We start from the raw sequence: 20,269 nt of genomic DNA, 5'->3' as shown, positions 1-20,269 counted from the left end.
ACCAGAGTGGGTCATTGTCACGACCGACGCCAGTCTGATAGGCTGGGGCGCGGTCTGGGGATCCCTGAAAGCTCAGGGTCTTTGGTCTCGGGAAGAATCTCTTCTACCGATAAATATTCTGGAACTGAGAGCGATATTCAATGCTCTCCAGGCCTGGCCCCAGCTTGCGAGGACCAGGTTCATACGGTTTCAATCAGACAACATGACGACTGTTGCGTACATCAACCATCAGGGGGGAACAAGGAGTTCCCTAGCGATGGAAGAAGTAACCAAAATAATTCTTTGGGCGGAGTCTCACTCCTGCCACCTGTCTGCTATCCACATCCCAGGAGTGGAAAATTGGGAAGCGGATTTTCTGAGTCGGCAGACATTGCATCCGGGGGAGTGGGAACTCCATCCGGAAATCTTTGCCCAAGTCACTCACCTGTGGGGCATTCCAGACATGGATCTGATGGCCTCTCGTCAGAACTTCAAAGTTCCTTGCTACGGGGCCAGATCCAGGGATCCCAAGGCGGCTCTAGTGGATGCACTAGTGGCACCTTGGACCTTCAAACTAGCTTATGTGTTCCCGCCATTTCCTCTCATCCCCAGGCTGATAGCCAGGATCAAGCAGGAGAGGGCGTCGGTGATCTTGATAGCTCCTGCGTGGCCACGCAGGACTTGGTATGCAGATCTGGTGAATATGTCATCGGCTCCACCTTGGAAGCTACCTTTGAGACGAGACCTTCTTGTTCAGGGTCCGTTCGAACATCCGAATCTGGTTTCACTCCAGCTGACTGCTTGGAGATTGAACGCTTGATTTTATCGAAGCGAGGATTCTCAGATTCTGTTATCGATACTCTTGTTCAGGCCAGAAAGCCTGTGACTAGAAAGATTTACCACAAAATTTGGAAAAAATATATCTGTTGGTGTGAATCTAAAGGATTCCCTTGGGACAAGGTTAAGATTCCTAGGATTCTATCCTTCCTTCAAGAAGGATTGGAAAAAGGATTATCTGCAAGTTCCCTGAAGGGACAGATTTCTGCCTTGTCGGTATTACTTCACAAAAAGCTGGCAGCTGTGCCAGATGTTCAAGCCTTTGTGCAGGCTCTGGTTAGAATCAAGCCTGTTTACAAACCTTTGACTCCTCCTTGGAGTCTCAATTTAGTTCTTTCAGTTCTTCAGGGGGTTCCGTTTGAACCCTTACATTCCGTTGATATTAAGTTATTATCTTGGAAAGTTTTGTTTTTAGTTGCGATTTCTTCTGCCAGAAGAGTCTCAGAATTATCTGCTCTGCAGTGTTCTCCTCCTTATCTGGTGTTCCATGCAGATAAGTTGGTTTTACGTACTAAACCTGGTTTTCTTCCAAAAGTTGTTTCTAACAAAAACATTAACCAGGAGATTATCGTACCTTCTCTGTGTCCGAAACCAGTTTCAAAGAAGGAACGTTTGTTGCACAATTTGGATGTTGTTCGCGCTCTAAAATTCTATTTAGATGCTACAAAGGATTTTAGACAAACATCTTCCTTGTTTGTTGTTTATTCAGGTAAAAGGAGAGGTCAAAAAGCAACTTCTACCTCTCTCTCTTTTTGGATTAAAAGCATCATCAGATTGGCTTACGAGACTGCCGGACGGCAGCCTCCCGAAAGAATCACAGCTCATTCCACTAGGGCTGTGGCTTCCACATGGGCCTTCAAGAACGAGGCTTCTGTTGATCAGATATGTAGGGCAGCGACTTGGTCTTCACTGCACACTTTTACCAAATTTTACAAGTTTGATACTTTTGCTTCTTCTGAGGCTATTTTTGGGAGAAAGGTTTTGCAAGCCGTGGTGCCTTCCATTTAGGTGACCTGATTTGCTCCCTCCCTTCATCCGTGTCCTAAAGCTTTGGTATTGGTTCCCACAAGTAAGGATGACGCCGTGGACCGGACACACCTATGTTGGAGAAAACAGAATTTATGTTTACCTGATAAATTTCTTTCTCCAACGGTGTGTCCGGTCCACGGCCCGCCCTGGTTTTTTTAATCAGGTCTGATATTTTATTTTCTTTAACTACAGTCACCACGGTACCATATGGTTTCTCCTATGCAAATATTCCTCCTTAACGTCGGTCGAATGACTGGGGTAGGCGGAGCCTAGGAGGGATCATGTGACCAGCTTTGCTGGGCTCTTTGCCATTTCCTGTTGGGGAAGAGAATATCCCACAAGTAAGGATGACGCCGTGGACCGGACACACCGTTGGAGAAAGAAATTTATCAGGTAAACATAAATTCTGTTTTTGGTGGATTTCACAGGATCATCTGTCTCAGGGAACTTGCTTCCTGAGACCACCCTGGGTGATTGTGACCCCGGACGACAGCCTGTTAGGCTGGGTAACAGGTTTGGGGCTCCTTAAAGGCATGGGGTCTTTGGACTCCAGAGGAGTCTTCGCTTCCTATAAACATCCTGGAGTTGAGAGCGGGTTTCAATGCCTTTATCAGCCTGGCCTCAACTAGCTTTGTTCCGGCTTATCAGATTCTAATCGGACAAAATCGCCTTTGTGGCATACATCAACCACCAGGGAGGAACTCTGAATTCGTTAGCTAGGAAGGAGGTGACCTGCTTTCTTCGAACTACATCCCAGGGGTGGACAACTGGGAGCTGGATTTTCTGAGCAGGCAGAGCTTTCATCACGGAGAGTGGCTCTCCATCCGGATATATTCTCAATGATAACCCTCAGGTGGGGAATTCCGGAATTGGATCTGATGGCGTCGCGCAGAAACGCCAAACAACCAAAATATGGCTCCAGATCAAGAGATCTTCAAGCCGTTCTGATCGACGCTCTGGCAGTGCCTTGCAACTTCAGTCTGGCATATCTTTTACCTCAGTTTACTCTCCTTCCTCGAGTTATTGCTCGTATCAAACAGGAGAGGGCGTCTGTGATTCTCATAGCTCCTGCCTGGCCTCGCAGGATCTGGTTCGCGGATCTGTTGAAGATGTCATCTATTCCCCCTGGGAGGTTGCCTTTGAGGAAGGACCTTCTACTTCAGGGTCCCTTACTCCACCCAAATCTAGATTCTTTGAAGCTGACTGCTTGGAGATTGAACGTCTAGTCCTAGCTAGATGTGGTTTTTCTGAGAAGGTCATTGACACAATGCTTCCGGCTCGTAAACCTGTTACTCGCAAGATTTACCATAAGGTATGGCGCAAATACCTTTTTTATTTATGTGAATCTAAGAGTTTCTCTTGGAGCAGGCTAAGGGTACCCCAAATGTTATCCTTTATTCAGGAGGGTCTGGAGAAAGGTTTGTCAGTCAGCACTTCTCAGATTTCTGCTCTGTCCTTTTGCACAAACGTCTGGCAGATCGACCAGATGTTCAATCTTTTGTTGAGGCCTTGGTCAGAATCAGGCCTTTGTTTAAACCTGTTGCTCCTCCTTGGAGCCTTAATCTTGTTCTTAAAATTTTGCAGCAGGCTCCGTTTGAGCCTATGCATGCAGTTGATATTAAAGGGACACTCAGGTTTTATTAAATTTTCATGATTCAGATACAGCATGTAATTTTAAACAACTTTCCAATTTACTTCCATTAAAACAAATGTGCACAGTCTTTTATATTTACACTTTTTTTTTTTTGAGTCACCAGCTCCTACTGAGCATGTGCAAGAACTCAGACTATACGTATATGCATTTGTGATTGGCTGATTGCTATCACATGGTACAGGGGGAGTGGAAATATACATAACTTTAAAATGTGTTTGAAAAGAATCTACTACTCATTTGAAATTCAGAGTAAATGCTATTGTATTGTCTTATCTTGCATTTGTCGATTATTCAAATCTGCTGTGTTTACTGGTCCTTTAAGTTGTTATCTTGGAAAGTGTTGTTTCTCCTTGCTATTTCTTCTGCTCGCAGAGTTTCCGAGCTTTCGGCTCTGCAGTGTGATTCCCCTTATCTTATCTTTAATGCGGATAAGGCTGTTCTTCGTACTAAGTTGGAATTTCTTCCCAAGGTAGTATCTGATCACAATATCAATCAGGAAATTGTTGTTCCTCCTTTTTGTCCTAATTCTTCATCTCAGTAGGAAAGTCTGTTGCACAACCTGGATGTTGTGTGTGTGTGTGCTCTAAAATGTTATCTTCAGGCAACTAAGGATTTTCTGCAAACGTCTGCCTTGTTTGTTGTTTTCTCTGGTAAGCGTAAGGGTCTGAAGGCCACTTCTACTACTCAAAAATGTGTGTGGCAAACAGATCAGATGTTAACAAAACAAATATGCTCAACACAATGTGCTAAAAAACAATACTCTCCTTGTTAGAATAATATACGGATGACCGCTGCCTTCCTTCAGTCTCTCCCCAGGGACTGTATAGACAATAGGCAAAACGAAATGGATGGCGCTGGTCTTGGTGTGTAGTTAATTTCTAATGATAGATAGAAATGGACTTGATGTGCAAGTTAAATCCGACAAAATAATGTGCAGTATACTCACTCCTTTAGTAATGTGAGTTCAGCTTCTAAGGTGTGTCTCTCTCCAAAAGATCAAAAGGTAATTTTCAAAGGTGTTATCAGCTGGGCTGGAAATTGATTAAAAACCCCATCAGCAGTAAGGTAATAACTTATGTTATAAATTATGTAGTAACTTACTTATCCAATATAGTAAGTCCGGCTCGTCACAGGAAAGAATGATTCCCAATATAAGAGATAAAAATATTTATTTTAGCTCTACGTGTTTCAACGCTCAAGCGTCTTTTTCAAGAGCAGTAAAAACAAGTAAAAAGGTTTGCATAATACTGTGACACATTGTAGCCGGATTTATATACAGTTGTATCGATGTTCCAATTTCCTGTGTATGACAGGAAATTGGACTCACATGAAAGATATACAAAGCAGTTTATATAGATGTTTAGGCCCAACCTTATTTTTAACATCGCCAAATCTTTTTTATGTCGCTATATCAAAGTTAGAAACAAATATTTTTGTAATATGGTTCGGCATAAACATACAAACAATAAATGATAGCCAATGGCAATGTTCCTTCAAAATTTCATGCAATGAAAGTACAATGTTGCGTTAAGTTCCCATTCGAGTATTCCTTTTGTTTTAGTTCCTTTTCAGGTCCGCCATAAAATCACATGTTTTTTTTCTAGCCAATCCGGTAATAATGGAATGTTCTCCGTTGGTATGTGACGTTGCGTGGGCTCGTTTAGTCACGTGTCATTTTTAGCCAATCAGGAGAATCGTCCTTTTTTCGTGACTCTGTTCGAATGTATCGATTTGTGATTTTGGCTTAATATTCTATAGATAGAAAAATAAGAGAAGGCGGCAGTATCCATTCTGATCGCATATAAAATAAAATAACATTCTATCTGATATTTCTACATCAACTTTAGACAGCATTGGGATCATATCTCAATAATATGAAAACAGTAACAATTTTATGAAATTGTGTAATTTTAAAAATCTTTAGTGTGTTACAGACAAAAAGGGTATTGTTATAAACATTCCGCATTAAAATTAATCATTTCATTGAAAACATAAAAACATATATTTCTTCTGAATGTTTCCAACAATTCTAAATGAGAAAGTATTTATTCTGTGCTATTCAATTTAGTGGATAATTAGTTTAGTGAAAAGAGTAAAGTAAAACCCATTTTCATTTAATACTTTGTGTCTGTCTTGAGAAGACAGATATGAAATTAGTGAAGGTTGTATTAAATACTATTTTTTGTGGATACTTATTTTAATTTGTGCTTTTCTTAAAGTGATAAATACAAAATTAAATTAAATAGTGCTAGTTGTATTGGATATAACCATAATGTATGAATTCTAGTGACTAATTCAAGTGATAGACAATTAACATTTAAACAGTGACTCCATTTTCACAAAGGTTTTCAGGTCCCTAATATTTGTGAATTATTGGTTTAAATAAAAGCTGCTATTCGAATGTCTTTATTTAACCCCCAATGGTTATAGGTTCTAAGAGTGTGAATCCACCATAATTATCTCTTGTTTAACTCATGTTCTAAATATCCTCCTCTCCAATGGGTGGATACTTTCTCTATTCCTATCCATGAAAACTTGCTAAAATCAAATTGGGGACAAGTGTTGCAATGTAAAGGAACACCATGGTCCTCATGTTTCTCATCTATTTTGTTGAGATGTTCTAAAATGCGAGTCTTAAGAAATCTGGTAGTTTGTCCTAAATATTGGATTTGACAATTACACTGTAGTAAATATATAACATTTTTGGTTTTGCATGTGATGAAATGTTTAATTATGTAGGTTTTACCTGTTGTGAAAGAAGTGAAGGATTTCTGGGTTCTTTTTGTATAGTTGCAACCTTTACATTTCCCACATGTGTAAAAACCCTGTAAATTTGAAATACTTAAGGGTGATTTGGGAGCCATCCCTTTTATTAGGGATGGGGCTAGTTTTTGTTTGAAATTATTACCTCTTCTGTAGGTGATTTGTGGTTTGGTAGGTATGATCTTACTTAAAAATTCATCATTGTGTAAAATATGCCAATGTTTTTTGATGATATTAGTAATTTGATTATGCCCTGAATTAAATGTTGTAATGAATCTGGGAAAAGAAGATTGTTTATTTATAGCAATTTTTTGTTTGGCCAAGATAGAATTACGATCCAAATTTTTAACTAATTGTCTATCTGCTTCAAGATTACTTGAAGGATAACCTTTTTCCAAAAATCTATTCTTAAGTATTAGTGATTGCTCCTCGTAATCTTCTATTCTGTCACAATTTCTCCTAATTCGTTGGAATTGTCCTCTGGGAATTGCTTTTAACCATGACGGATGATGTTGACTGTCGTGTTGAATGTATGTATTTGCATCACACTCCTTAAAGTGTGTTTTGGTATGTATACATCCATCAATGGTTATGATGGACAAATCTAGAAAAGTTGCTTTAGTGTTATGTAGTTCTGGGGTCAATATGATGTTCATATTATTCTTATTCAGATTGTTAACAAATTGCTGACAATTTTCTATACTTCCCCTCCAAATACAGAGGACATCATCGATGTATCTCCGCCATGTCACCAGGCTCGCCCCAGCTACGTCATTGGACCACACATATAGATGTTCAAAGTGGTCCATATAAATATTGGCGAAGCTGGGGGCGAACCTGGTGCCCATGGCGGTACCACATATTTGCAGATATTGTTGGTCATTAAACCAGAAAAAATGATGGGTTAACATTAACTTTATAGCCGCAAGAATAAAGTCTAACATTTTTTCTGATAAATTAGGATCTTGTGTTAATTTCCATCTAATGGCTGTTAAGCCTTTTTGATGGTCAATTATGGAATATAGTGATGTAACGTCCATGGTGGCCCACAGATAATCGTATTCCCATTTCAATTGATTAATGATATTAAGTACACTAGTGGTGTCCTTTAAATACGATTTGGAATTTTGTGCATAGGGTTGTAAAAGATAATCAATAAATGCAGATAAATTTGAAGTTAATGAATCAATGCCACTAATGATAGGGCGACCAGGGGGTTGCAGGGGGTCTTTGTGTAATTTTGGTAAAAAATAAAAAATAGGGGTTTTTGAATGGGTTTTAAACAAGAAATCATATTCTTGTTCACTTATAACCTCTCTATCTAGAGCTAATGTTAGTAGTTCTTGTAATTCTTGACTGAATTCCTTTTTGGGGGAGTGGTTTAAAATTTGGTACGTGTTAGTGTCTGATAGAATTCTATTAGCTTCTTGTAAATAGAATGTCCTATCCATAATGACTACCCCTCCCCCTTTGTCGGCTTCCTTTATGATGATATCTTCTCTTTTATTAAGTTCTTTTAGAATTTCAGATTCTGCTTTTGATAAAATGTAAGGTTTTACTCAAATCTTTTTGTGGTTCCCAAAAAAGAAGGAACGTTCCGACCCATTTTAGATCTCAAGAGTCTAAACAAGTTTCTCAGAGTTCCATCCTTCAAGATGGAGACTATTCGGACAATTCTCCCATTGATCCGGGAGGGTCAATATATGACTACTGTGGACTTAAAGGATGCATATCTGCATAATCCTATCCACAAAGATCACCAGTTTCTAAGGTTTGCCTTCCCGGACAAACCTTTTCAGTTTTTTGCTTTTCCTTTCGGGCTGGCCACAGCACCCAGGGTCTTCACGAAGGTTCTAGGGTCCCTGCTGGCGGTTCTCAGACTGCGGGGCATTGCAGTGGCGCCTTATCTGGACGATATTCTGATCCAGGCGTCTTATCAACTGACAAAATCTCATACAGACAGGGTTCTGTCCTTTCTGAGGACTCATGGGTGGAAGGTGAATCTAGAAGAGTTCACTCATTCCACAGACAAGGGTTCCTTTCCTGGGAACTCTAATAGATTCTATATCCATGAAAATCTTCTTGACGGAAGTCAGAAAGTTAAAGATTCTGAATACATGCCGAGCCCTTCAGTCCAATCCTCGGCCATCAGTCACTCAGTGCATGGAGGTAATTGGATTGATGGTGGCAGCAATGGACATCATTCCGTTTGCTCGTTTTCATCTCAGACCGCTACAACTGAGCATTCTCAGGCAGTGGAATGGAGATTATGCAAATTTGTCTCCTCAGATAGATCTGGATCAGGAGAAAAGAGACTCTCTTCTTTGGTGGTTGCCACCGGATCATCTGTCCCAAGGGACGTGCTTTCGCAGACCCTCATGGGTGATAGTGACAACGGACGCCAGTCTACTAGGTTGGGGTGCAGTCTGGAATTCCCTGAAGGCTCAGGGTGTGTGGACTCGGTCGGAGTCTATACTTCCAATCAACATTCTGGAATTGAGAGCAATATTCAATGCGCTTCAGGCTTGGCCTCAGTTGGCTGCAGCCAAATTCATCCGTTTTCAGTCGGACAACATCACGACTGTGGCTTACATCAATCATCAGATCATCAGGGAGGAACAAGGAGTTCCTTAGCGATGACAGAAGTATCCAAGATAATTTGGTGGGCAGAGGCTCACTCTTGTTATCTGTCAGTAATCTACATCCCAGGAGTGGACAACTGGGAAGCGGATTTTTTGAGCAGACAGACGTTTCATCCGGGGGAATGGGAACTCCATCCGGAGGTCTTTGCCACTCTGATTCTCAGATGGGGCAGACCGGAGCTGGCTGGATCTTATGGCATCTCGTCAAAATGCCAAGCTCCCGAGATACTGATCCAGGTCCAGGGATCATCAGTCCGAACTGATAGATGCCTTGGCAGTGCCTTGGTCGTTCAACCTAGCTTATGTGTTTCCACCGTTTGCTCTCCTTCCCCGGGTGATTGCTCGGATCAAACAGGAGAGGGCTTCAGTGATTCTCATCGCTCCTGCGTGGCCTAGCAGGACTTGGTATGCCGATCTGGTGGACATGTCCTCTCTGCCACCGTGGAAGCTTCCATTGGGCAGGACCTTCTCATTCAGGGACCCTTCCATCATCCGAATCTAGTTTCTCTGCAGCTGACTGCTTGGAGATTGAACGCTTAATTTTATCTAAGCAAGGGTTCTCTGATACGGTCATTGATACCTTGATTCAGGCACGTAAGCCTGTTACCAGAAAGATTTACCATAAAATATGGAGTAAATATCTTTATTGGTGCGAATCCAAGGTCTACTCCATGGAGTAGGGTTAGGATTCCCAGGATTTTGTCTTTTCTCCAAGAAGGATTGGAGAAAGGGTTATCAGCAAGTTCCTTAAAGGGACAGATCTCTGCTTTGTCTATTTTGCTACACAAGCGTCTGGCAGATGTTCCAGACGTTCAATCTTTTTGTCAGGCTCTGACTAGAATCAAGCCTGTGTTTAGACCAATTACTCTGACTAGAATCAAGCCTGTGTTTAGACCAATTACTCCACCTTGGAGTTTGAATTTAGTTCTTAAGGTTCTTCAAGGGGTTCAGTTTGAACCCATGCATTCCATATATATTAAGTTGTTATCTTGGAAAGTTTTATTTTTGGTTGCTATTTCTTCTGCTTGCAGAGTTTCTGAGCTTTCAGCTTTACAATGTGATTCTCCTTATCTGATTTTCCATTCTGATAAGGTGGTGTTGCGTACCAAACCTGGTTTCCTTCCTAAGGTTGTTTCTAATAAGAATATTAATCAGGAAATTGTTGTTCCTTCCTTGTGTCCTAATCCTTCTTCTAAGAAGGAGCGTCTGTTACATAACTTGGACGTGGTCCATGCCCTGAAGTTTTACTTGCAGGCGACTAAAGAATTTCATCTTCATTATTTGTTGTTTATTCTGGAAAACATAGGGGCCAGAAAGCTACGGCTACCTCTTTCTTTTTGGCTGAAGAGTATCATCTGTTTTTCATATGAGACTGCTGGACAGCAGCCCCCTGACAGAATTACGGCTCATTCTACTAGGGCTGGGGCTTCCTCATGGGCATTTAAAAATGATGCTTCTGTTGAACAGATTTGCAAGGCTGCAACTTGGTCGTCTCATCACACTTTTTCCAAATTTTCCAAATTAGATACTTTTGCCTCGTCGGAGGCTGTTTTTGGGAGAAAGGTTCTTCAAGCAGTGGTGCCTTCCGTTTAGGTTCCTGTCTTGTCCCTGCCTTTAATCCGTGTCCTATAGCTTTGGTATTGTATCCCATAAGTAAGGATGAAATCCGTGGACTCGTCATATCTTGTAAAAGAAAGGACATTTATGCTTACCTGATAAATTTATTTCTTTTACGATATGACGAGTCCACGGCCCTCCCTGTCATTTCTAAGACAGGTATTTATTTTTGTTAAACTTCAGTCAACTCTGCACCTTTGGCTTTTCCTTTCTCTTCCTAACTTCGGTCGAATGACTGGAGTGGGAGGGAAGGGAGGAGCTATATATATATACAGCTCGAGGTAAAGTGAAACAAAAGAAGGCGCCAACATAGTGCAAAAATCAGTAAGGCATGACACGCCGCTGTTGTAAGTGGTAATATACTCACAAGATAACAGACACTTGAGAAGTGTCACAAAAGCCTTCTGGACTCTTAGAGTCGTCCAGCTAACTCCCACTCCTGTGTGGTATGATTTCGTCTCCTACACGTCCTCTTTTTCATGCAGTCTGTGTTATCTCAGATGGTAATCAGCACTCCAAACTTGTGGTATTACAGACAGGGCTCAGACCCCACAAGCAAGCTCCAGACCCAACAATCAAGTGGAACTAACACATGCAAACAGTCCAGACCCACAGCTCTGCTGTGGTGCTCTTTTCCTCCTCCTGCTGACCAGGAGGCGTAATCCCATAAGTAAGGATGAAATCCGTGGACTCGTCATATCGTGTAAGAAATAAATTTATCAGGTAAGCATAAATTTCCTTTTTCCACATTCTACAAATTTGATGCTTTTGCCTCAGCTGAGGCTTCCTTTGGAAGAAAGGTTCTTCAAGCAGTGGTGCCTTTTGTTTAGGTCCGCCTGTCTTGTTCTCCCTCTTTCATTCTGTGTCCTCTAGCTTGGTTATTGGTTCCCACTAGCAATTGGAATGAAATTGTGGACTCTCCATGCCATTGGAAAGAAAACAAAATTTATGCTTACCTGATAAATTTCTTTCTTTCCTGGTATAGTGTGTGCACGACCCGCCCTTAATTTAAGACACTAGTTTTTTGTATAAACCTCAGGCAACTCTATATCCTTGTGTTATCTTCTTTTTCCATTTTCCTTTGGCTAAATGACTGGGGATTATGGGTAAGGGAAGTGACACTTAACAGCTCTGCTGGGGTGTTTTTTGCCTCCTCCTGCTGGCGAGGAGGAGAATATCCCACTAGTAATTGGAATGAAATCGTGGACTCTCCATGCCATTGGAAAGAGAAATTTATCAGGACTTTTTTTTTGTTTCCCTTTTTTTTTTTTTTTTTTTTTTTTAAGCGTTTAATTATGCTACAGAACTAAATCTGTCACCCAGTATTTCTGAAAAATAAGTAATTAATTTACACCCCTCATAATATTATTTTCTCTTTTACAGAGGCTGTACTGATATATTATGCTGTATTCTCATAGTTATCGCTATTATCGCTTATGTGGCTGTTGGAATTGTGGGTAAGTTCACTTATTTCATATATAGTTGCATGAAAGCTGAAGACAAAACACTGTATTGTCCTCTCATCAGCACTTACAGAAAAATGCTACACCCTTATTTATAGAGATATGAACGTCAACATTAATCTTTAATAGTTCCGATAGAGCATGAACATTTAATTTACTTCTGTTAACATATACTTTGTTGAAACGCATACCAGAAATGCACTTCTGTGAGCTAGCTGGTGATTGGCTACACACATTTGCCACTTGTCATTGGTCCACCATATTTGCTCAAGAAGACGTTAGGAATTTATTTTTGCTCTGGAACTGACTTTAACCGTGTTAGTGATTAAGCACAGGGTTGTATGGAAGCAATAGTACAATCAAAATTCTTTAACACACTAGAACATTTTCTTTTTGCACATTTATGTCCCTTTAATGAAAGAGCAGGAAATATTTTATCTGTAAAAAAAGAAAAATATATATATGAAGTGAAACAGTTTGTCAAATCCAGAGCAGCATTACTTATGTTATGTGCTTAACCCCTTTGCAGAAACAGGTAATTGTGGCACTAGTCTGTGTTTTTGTATATGTGCAGTGAGGATTACAAATCGGTGTAATACCTTGGTTTGTATTTCAGCGTGGTTGATTAGAATCTAGCATATATGGCTGTCGGTTAGAGACTCTGGTAAGAAGAAGTTTTGGCGCGGTACTTGAAGAGTTAGAGCATTTGGCCATATGGTTACAGGCCTATGTTATGGTTTTTATCTAGCTGTATGCATCTGAGTGAGTGTTGGTCATCCTGTGTGTTAAAGTGAAGGTAAAGTTAGATTGTTCTGTAAGCACTATTCAATAATGCTGCTTATAACATACAGAGTCGCTAAGTTATTTTCTCTGAAACATTACTTATTTCTATAATTTTCATATTTTATTTTTCCCTACCGTTCTATTTCAAACTCCTCCCATGAGCCATTTCCTGATTTTTCATTTTATGACTTATAGAGCGGTCTCAAGGCTCGTGCACGGCAACTAAATCAACTGCGCATGCGCATAAACTCGTCGCTGCGCATGCGGTAATCCCAGCCTGTAGTTTCTATAAATAAGAATGCTACGTAATCCACTTTAAAAAACAACGATCACACAATCAGGGCACCAGCTCACCCCATCAGCATTCTTAGTCCCAGAGAAATAAACAAATAGAGTTTTGCCCTTGTGTTTCTACACCTCTTGACAGAACTGCTCATAGCCATGAACATTAAGCATGCGCAAAACGGGGCCGCGCTTGGCTTCCCAGTGACGGCAAACAAAGGTAACGCATGCGCATAGCATCCAAGAGAGGGATGACGTCAAATGACGGCCGCCTAACGGCCAGAAAATCAATTGGCTGGAGTAAAAACGTGACCAGCATGTTAAAAAAAAATATAATAATAACGGGTTGAATTTGGATATAGCAAAATGTCAAGTTAAAACACAGTAGAAAACTAAAATTAGAATTTTTCATGAATGAAAGTGCCACTCATTTGTGCTGCAAAGTATAGTATTAGATTCTAATACTGCGAACTTTACCTTCACTTTAATTTGATAATTATCTCTCCATGTTAACCGGCTTCTCTGGCTTTAACTTCCTGGATTACTGGATGTAAACCCAGTTATGTGAGTGCATAAAACAAAAGTTAAAGACCTACACTCCACTTATTAACTGCAAAATTCTAAAGTAAGATAAAGAATAAAGAAAGCTGCACACCAATAGAGTAAAAGGGTTAAATCTCTTTATATAGCTCATTATAGCCAGCTTTCTGTGAGAGCTAGGTGGGCACCGGGAGCTGTGAGTTTTGACAGTGGCATGTGATGTGTACCCTTTCTGGTTTGAGACTGTGTGTGTGTGTGTGTGTGTGTGTTTTTTTGTGGAACTCTCACCCTTATCTATTTGTCTGTCTATCTAGAACTATAAATAAATTTGCCATTGTTGCCAAAAGTAGGCAGGTCAACATCCATAGGGGTGTCTATTTTTACATGTTTGTTAAAGGAACACAGGCACATGAGACTGTGTAATACATGTTATGGTTATGCATGCTATGATTAAAGCATTTGCAGCAGTTATATTATTGGAATTATGACGATCACAATGCTGACCTTTTAGCCTTCCTGTTCCTTTTGATAAGGAACATAATTATTGGCAAACTGAAGTGTACCACATTTCTCTAATACTCAGTAATTTAATTAATTCTTAGGCTTTTTCTTGTATAATTTCTCAGTAGTTTCTGCTACTAGGAAATTAAAATAACGGTTTACATAAAATGGCCTTGTTTATATTCGTTACTAACTGATCACAGCTAAGGAAGATAAAACATTCAAGAGGCTTTTCAAAGGGTGTCTACCTGTTCTGCAAAACATACAATGCAATTTATTCTCACATGACCATTTCTCCAACATTGGTGTGTCCGGTCCACGGCGTCATCCTTACTTGTGGGAATATCTCTTCCCCAACAGGAAATGGCAAAGAGTCCCAGCAAACTGGCCATATAGTCCCTCCTAGGCTCCGCCCACCCCAGTCATTCTCTTTGCCGTTGCACAGGCAACATCTCCACGGAGATGGTTAAGAGTATGTGGTGTTTAGTTGTAGTTTTTTTATTCTACTATCAAGAGTTTATTTTAAAATAGTGCTGGTATGTACTATTTACTCTGAAACAGAAAAAGATGAAGATTTCTGTTTGTGAGAGGAAGATGATTTTAGCAGACAGTAACTAAAATCGATTGCTGTTTCCACATAGGACTGTTGAGATGAAGTAACTTCAGTTGGGGGAGACAGTTAGCAGACTTTTCTGCTTAAGGTATGACTAGCCATATTTCTAACAAGACTGTGTAATGCTGGAAGGCTGTCATTTCCCCTCATGGGGACCGGTAAGCCATTTTCTTAGTCTCAAACAGAATGAAGGGCTTAATATGGGCTATAAAACTGGTAGACACTTTTATGGGCTAAATCGATTGCTTTATTTGGACATTTTATTCATGTTTATGCTGATATTCACACTTATAAACTTGGGGAACGTTTTTTAACGTCAGGCACTAGGTTAGACACCTTTTCCAGTCAGGAAGGGCCTTCCCAGTTGTAGGCTGAGCCTCATTTTCGCGCCATTACTGCGCAGTTGTTTTTGAGAGTCAAGACATGCAGATGCATGTGTGAGGACCTGAAAGTAGTTGGAAAAGTTCCTAGAAGGCGTCATTTGGTATCGTATTCCCCTCTGGGCTTGGTAAAGTCACAGCAAAGGCTGTAGCTGGGACTGTATAGGGGTTAAATCTGTAACCGGCTCCGGTTTCGTTATTTTAAGGGTTAAAGCTCTGAAAATTGGTGTGCAATACTTTTAATGCTTTAAGACACTGTGGTGAAATTTTGGTAAATTTTGAACAATTCCTTCATATTTTTTCACATATTCAGTAATAAAGTGTGCTCTGTTTAAAATTTAAAGAGACAGTAACGGTTTTGTTTTAAAACGTTTTTTGTGCTTTATTGACAAGTTTAAGCCTGTTTAACATGTCTGTGCCTTCAGATAAGCTATGTTCTATATGTATGAAAGTCAATGTGTCTCCCCCTTCAAAATTGTGTGATAATTGTGCCATAGCGTCCAAACAATGTAAGGACAATACTGTCACAGATAATGAAGTTGCCCAAGATGATTCATCAGATGAAGGGAGTAGACATGGTTCTACATCATCTCCTTCTGTGTCTATACCAGTTTTGCCCACGCAGGAGGCCCCTAGTACTTCTAGCGCGCCAATGCTTATTACCATGCAACAATTGACGGCTGTAATGGATAACTCCATAGCAAATATTTTATCCAAAATGCCTGCATATCAGAGAAAGCGCGATTGCTCTGTTTTAAACACTGAAGAGCAGGAGGGCTCTGATGATAATTGTTCTGTCATACCCTCACACCAATCTGAAGGGGCCATGAGGGAGGTTTTGTCAGATGGGGAAATTTCAGATTCAGGAAAAATTTCTCAACAGGCTGAACCTGATGTTGTGACATTTAAATTTAAATTAGAACATCTCCGCGCACTGCTTAAGGAGGTGTTATCTACTCTGGATGATTGTGACAACTTGGTCATTCCAGAAAAATTATGCAAGATGGACAAGTTCCTAGAGGTTCCGGTGCACCCCAACGCTTTTCCTATACCCAAGCGGGTGGCGGACATAGTGAATAAGGAGTGGGAGAAGCCTGGCATACCTTTTGTTCCCCCTCCTAGATTTAAGAAATTATTTCCTATGGTCGACCCCAGAAAGGACTTATGGCAGACAGTCCCTAAGGTCGAGGGGGCAGTTTCTACTCTAAACAAGCGCACTACTATTCCTATCGAGGATAGTTGTTGTGCTTTCAAAGATCCTATGGATAAAAAATTGGAGGGTTTGCTTAAAAAGATTTTTGTACAGCAAGGTTACCTTCTTCAACCCATTTCGTGCATTGTTCCTGTCACTACAGCAGCGTGGTTCTGGTTCGAGGAACTAGAAAAGTCGCTCAGTAGAGAGACTCCATATGAGGAGGTTATGGACAGAGTTCACGCACTTAAGTTGGCTAACTCTTTTTTCTTTCATGTAATTAACAAGAGTCCATGAGCTAGTGACGTATGGGATATACATTCCTACCAGGAGGGGCAAAGTTTCCCAAACCTTAAAATGCCTATAAATACACCCCTCACCACACCCACAAATCAGTTTTACAAACTTTGCCTCCAAGGAAGGTGGTGAAGTAAGTTTGTGCTAGATTCTACGTTGATATGCGCTCCGCAGCAAGTTGGAGCCCGGTTTTCCTCTCAGCGTGCAGTGAATGTCAGAGGGATGTGAAGAGAGTATTGCCTATTGAATGCAGTGATCTCCTTCTACGGGGTCTATTTCATAAGGTTCTCTGTTATCGGTCGTAGAGATTCATCTCTTACCTCCCTTTTCAGATCGACGATATACTCTTATATTTACCATTTCCTCTACTGATTCTCGTTTCAGTACTGGTTTGGCTTTCTACAAACATGTAGATGAGTGTCCTGGGGTAAGTAAGTCTTATTTTCTGTGACACTCTAAGCTATGGTTGGGCACTTTATTTATAAAGTTCTAAATATATGTATTCAAACATTTATTTGCCTTGACTCAGAATGTTCAACTTTCCTTATTTCCAGACAGTCAGTTTCATATTTGGGATTATGCATTGAATTATCATATTTTTTCTTACCTCAAAAATTTGACTTTTTTTCCCTGTGGGCTGTTAGGCTCGCGGGGGCTGAAAATGCTTCATTTTATTGCGTCATTCTTGGCGCGGACTTTTTTGGCGCAAAAATTCTTTTCCGTTTCCGGCGTCATACGTGTCGCCGGAAGTTGCGTCATTTTTTGACGTTATTTTGCGTCAAAGATGTCGGCGTTCCGGATGTGGCGTCATTTTTGGCGCCAAAAGCTTTTAGGCGCCAAATAATGTGGGCGTCTTTTTTGGCGCTAAAAAATATGGGCGTCATTTTTGTCTCCACATTATTTAAGTCTCATTATTTATTGCTTCTGGTTGCTAGAAGCTTGTTCACTGGCATTTTTTTTTCCCATTCCTGAAACTGTCATTTAAGGAATTTGATCAATTTTGCTTTATATGTTGTTTTTTTCTTTTACATATTGCAAGATGTTCCACGTTGCAACTGAGTCAGAAGATACTACAGGAAAATCACTGCACAGTGCTGGAGCTACCAAGCTAAGTCTGCTATAAACTTTTGGTATCTGTTTCTCCAGCTGTTATTTGTATTGCATGTCATGTCAAACTTATTAATGCAGATAAAATTTCCTTTAGTACTATTACATTACCTGTTGCTGTCCGTCAACATCTAATTTTCAGAGTGTTCCTGATAACATAAGAGATTTTATTTTTTTAAATCCATTAAGAAGGCTATGTCTGTTATTTCTCCTTCTAGTATACATAAAAGTCTTTTAAAACTTCTCTTTTTTTCAGATGAATTTTTAAATGAACATCATCATTCTGATACTGATAATGGTTCTTCTGGTTCAGAGGTTTCTGTCTCAGAGGTTGATGCTGATAAATCTTTGTATTTGTTCAAGATGGAATTTATTCGTTCTTTACTTAAAGAAGTGTTATTTGCATTAGAAATAGAGGATTCTGGTCCTCTTGATACTAAATGTAAACGTTTAAATAAGGTTTTTAAATCTCCTGTAGTTATTCCAGAAGTGTTTTATCTCCCTGATGCTATTTCTGAAGTAATTTCCAGGGAATGGAATAATTTGGGTAATTTATTTACTCCTTCTAGACGTTTAAGCAAATTATATCCTGTGCCATCTGACAGATTAGAGTTTTTTGGGACAAAAATCCATAAGGTTATGGGGCTGTCTCTACTCCTGCTAATGTACTACTATTCCTATGGCAGATAGTACTTCATTTAAGGATCCTTTAGATAGGAAAATTGAATCTTTTCTAAGAAAAGCTTACTTATGTTTGTCAGCCGCTCTGGAATCAATCCGGGATGTAACCCAACTGCTAGCGTGAATTGAAAGCACACGCTAGCACACTGAGAAATATCCAGGACGTGACCCACTCAGGAAGCAGATTAGAAGATAACAAAAATGAATATTGTTCCAGAATGCAGGACAGCCACAAAGGATAAAACGTCCCTTTAAGTAGTACAAAGAACAAAAAGGAAATGCTCTTACTTGAAGCTTCTGAAAAAGGTCCTCTTTAGCAGGCTTGTAAAACAAAGGAAAAGTTCTCTGTTGCAGCTTGTAAAAGTATAATGTCCCTTTAAGCAGGTTTATAACAAACAGAAAGGCAAAGTTCTCTTTTGCAGCTTGTAAAAGTAAATGTCCCTTTTAAGCAGGTGTATAACAAACAGAAAGGCAAAGTTCTCTTTTGCAGCTTGTAAAAGTAAAATGTCCCTTTAAGCAGGTGTATAACAAACAGAAAGGCAAAGTTCTCTTTTGCAGCTTGTAAAAGTAAAATGTCCCTTTAAGCAGGTCTTGTTTATCAAAGAATAGGTTTAAAGGTAAAGGCAAAAGCAAGGTCAGGCAGGCAGAAGTCGGCATCCAAATATCAGCAAAAGGTAGAGGCAAAAGACAAGGTCAGGCAAGCAGAGGTCGGCATCCAAGTATCAGCAAAAGGGTAACAGCTACAGGCAAGGTCAGGCAGGCAGAAGTCAATGTCCAAATATCAGCAAGTAGGGATAAGGCAAGAGGCTTGGTCAGGCAGGCAGAAGTCGGTACACAGAAGAACAAAACTGATATGGTACTCACAATCCAGGGAAACAAACAAACGGGCCCAGATTCAGATCTCCCGCCGAGATTTAAAGGGCAGGAGCGTAACCGTCATCAGAGGGTGTGAGAGGAAGCGTCATGTTGCTAAGCAACATGACGTCAGAGACACAGAGAAGTTCCGGGAGCCGCGGCGACACGGCGATGAACGGAAGCGTTCATGACAATGTTCAGGTAATCTTCTTAGACCTGCTATATTTTTAGCGGATGTTGCTGCAGCTTCAACTTTTTGGTTAGAAGCTTTAGCGCAACAAGTAACAGATCATAATTTTATAGCATTATTATTATTCTATAACATGCTAATAATTTTATTGGTGATACCATCTTTTGATATCATTAGAGTTGATATCAGGTATATGTCTCTAGCTATTTTAGCTAGAAAAGCTTTATGGATTAAACTTGGAATGCTGACATGTCTTTTAAGTCAACTTTGCTTTCCCTTTCTTTCCAGGGTAAATAATCATTTCGTTCCTTTCCTCACAACAAGGAACAAAAGCCTGATCCTTCATCCTCAGGAGCGGTATCAGTTTGGAAACTATTTCCAGTTTGGAATATATCCAAGCCTTATAGAAACCTATAGTCAGCTCCTAAGTACCTATGAAGGTGCGGCCCTTATTCCAGCTCAGCTGGTATGGGGCAGATTACGTTTTCTTCAAAGAAATTTGGATCAATTCCGTTCTTAATCTCTGGTTTCAGAAACATTGTTTCAGAAAGGTACAGAATTGGCTTCAAGTTAAGGCCTCCTGCTAAGAGATTCTTTTCTTTCCCGTGTCCCAGTTGACACAGCAAGGCTCAGCATTTCTGAAATGTGTTTCAGATCTAGAGTTGGCTGGAGTATTTATGCCAGTTCCAGTTCTGGAACAGGGGCTGGGGTTTTATTTTATCTCTTCATTGTACCAAAGAAGGTCAATTCCTTCAGACCAGTTCTGGATCTATCATTATTGAATCGTTATGTTAGGATACCAACATTCAAGATGGTTACTGTAGGACTATCCTGCCTTTTGTTTAGCAAGGGCATTATATGTCT

The 20,269-nt window shown here is 40.2% G+C and overlaps 1 protein-coding gene across 1 annotated transcript in view; it reads left to right on the top strand.

Moving 5' to 3' along the window:
• Positions 1 to 20,269, top strand: part of SLC44A2 (solute carrier family 44 member 2) — a gene marked incomplete in the record, with an annotated part of 587,432 nt that overhangs the window by 189,088 nt on the left and 378,075 nt on the right. Inside the window, 1 exon segment of the mRNA XM_053717929.1 lies at positions 11,905 to 11,978. Within this exon segment, the coding sequence (XP_053573904.1) occupies positions 11,905 to 11,978 (74 nt within the window).

This window comes from Bombina bombina, chromosome 6, assembly GCF_027579735.1.
Source record: "Bombina bombina isolate aBomBom1 chromosome 6, aBomBom1.pri, whole genome shotgun sequence".
NCBI lineage: Eukaryota > Metazoa > Chordata > Amphibia > Anura > Bombinatoridae > Bombina > Bombina bombina.
The sequence above is the reverse complement of the archived record's forward strand: the minus strand, read 5'-3'. Positions and strand labels throughout refer to the sequence as shown.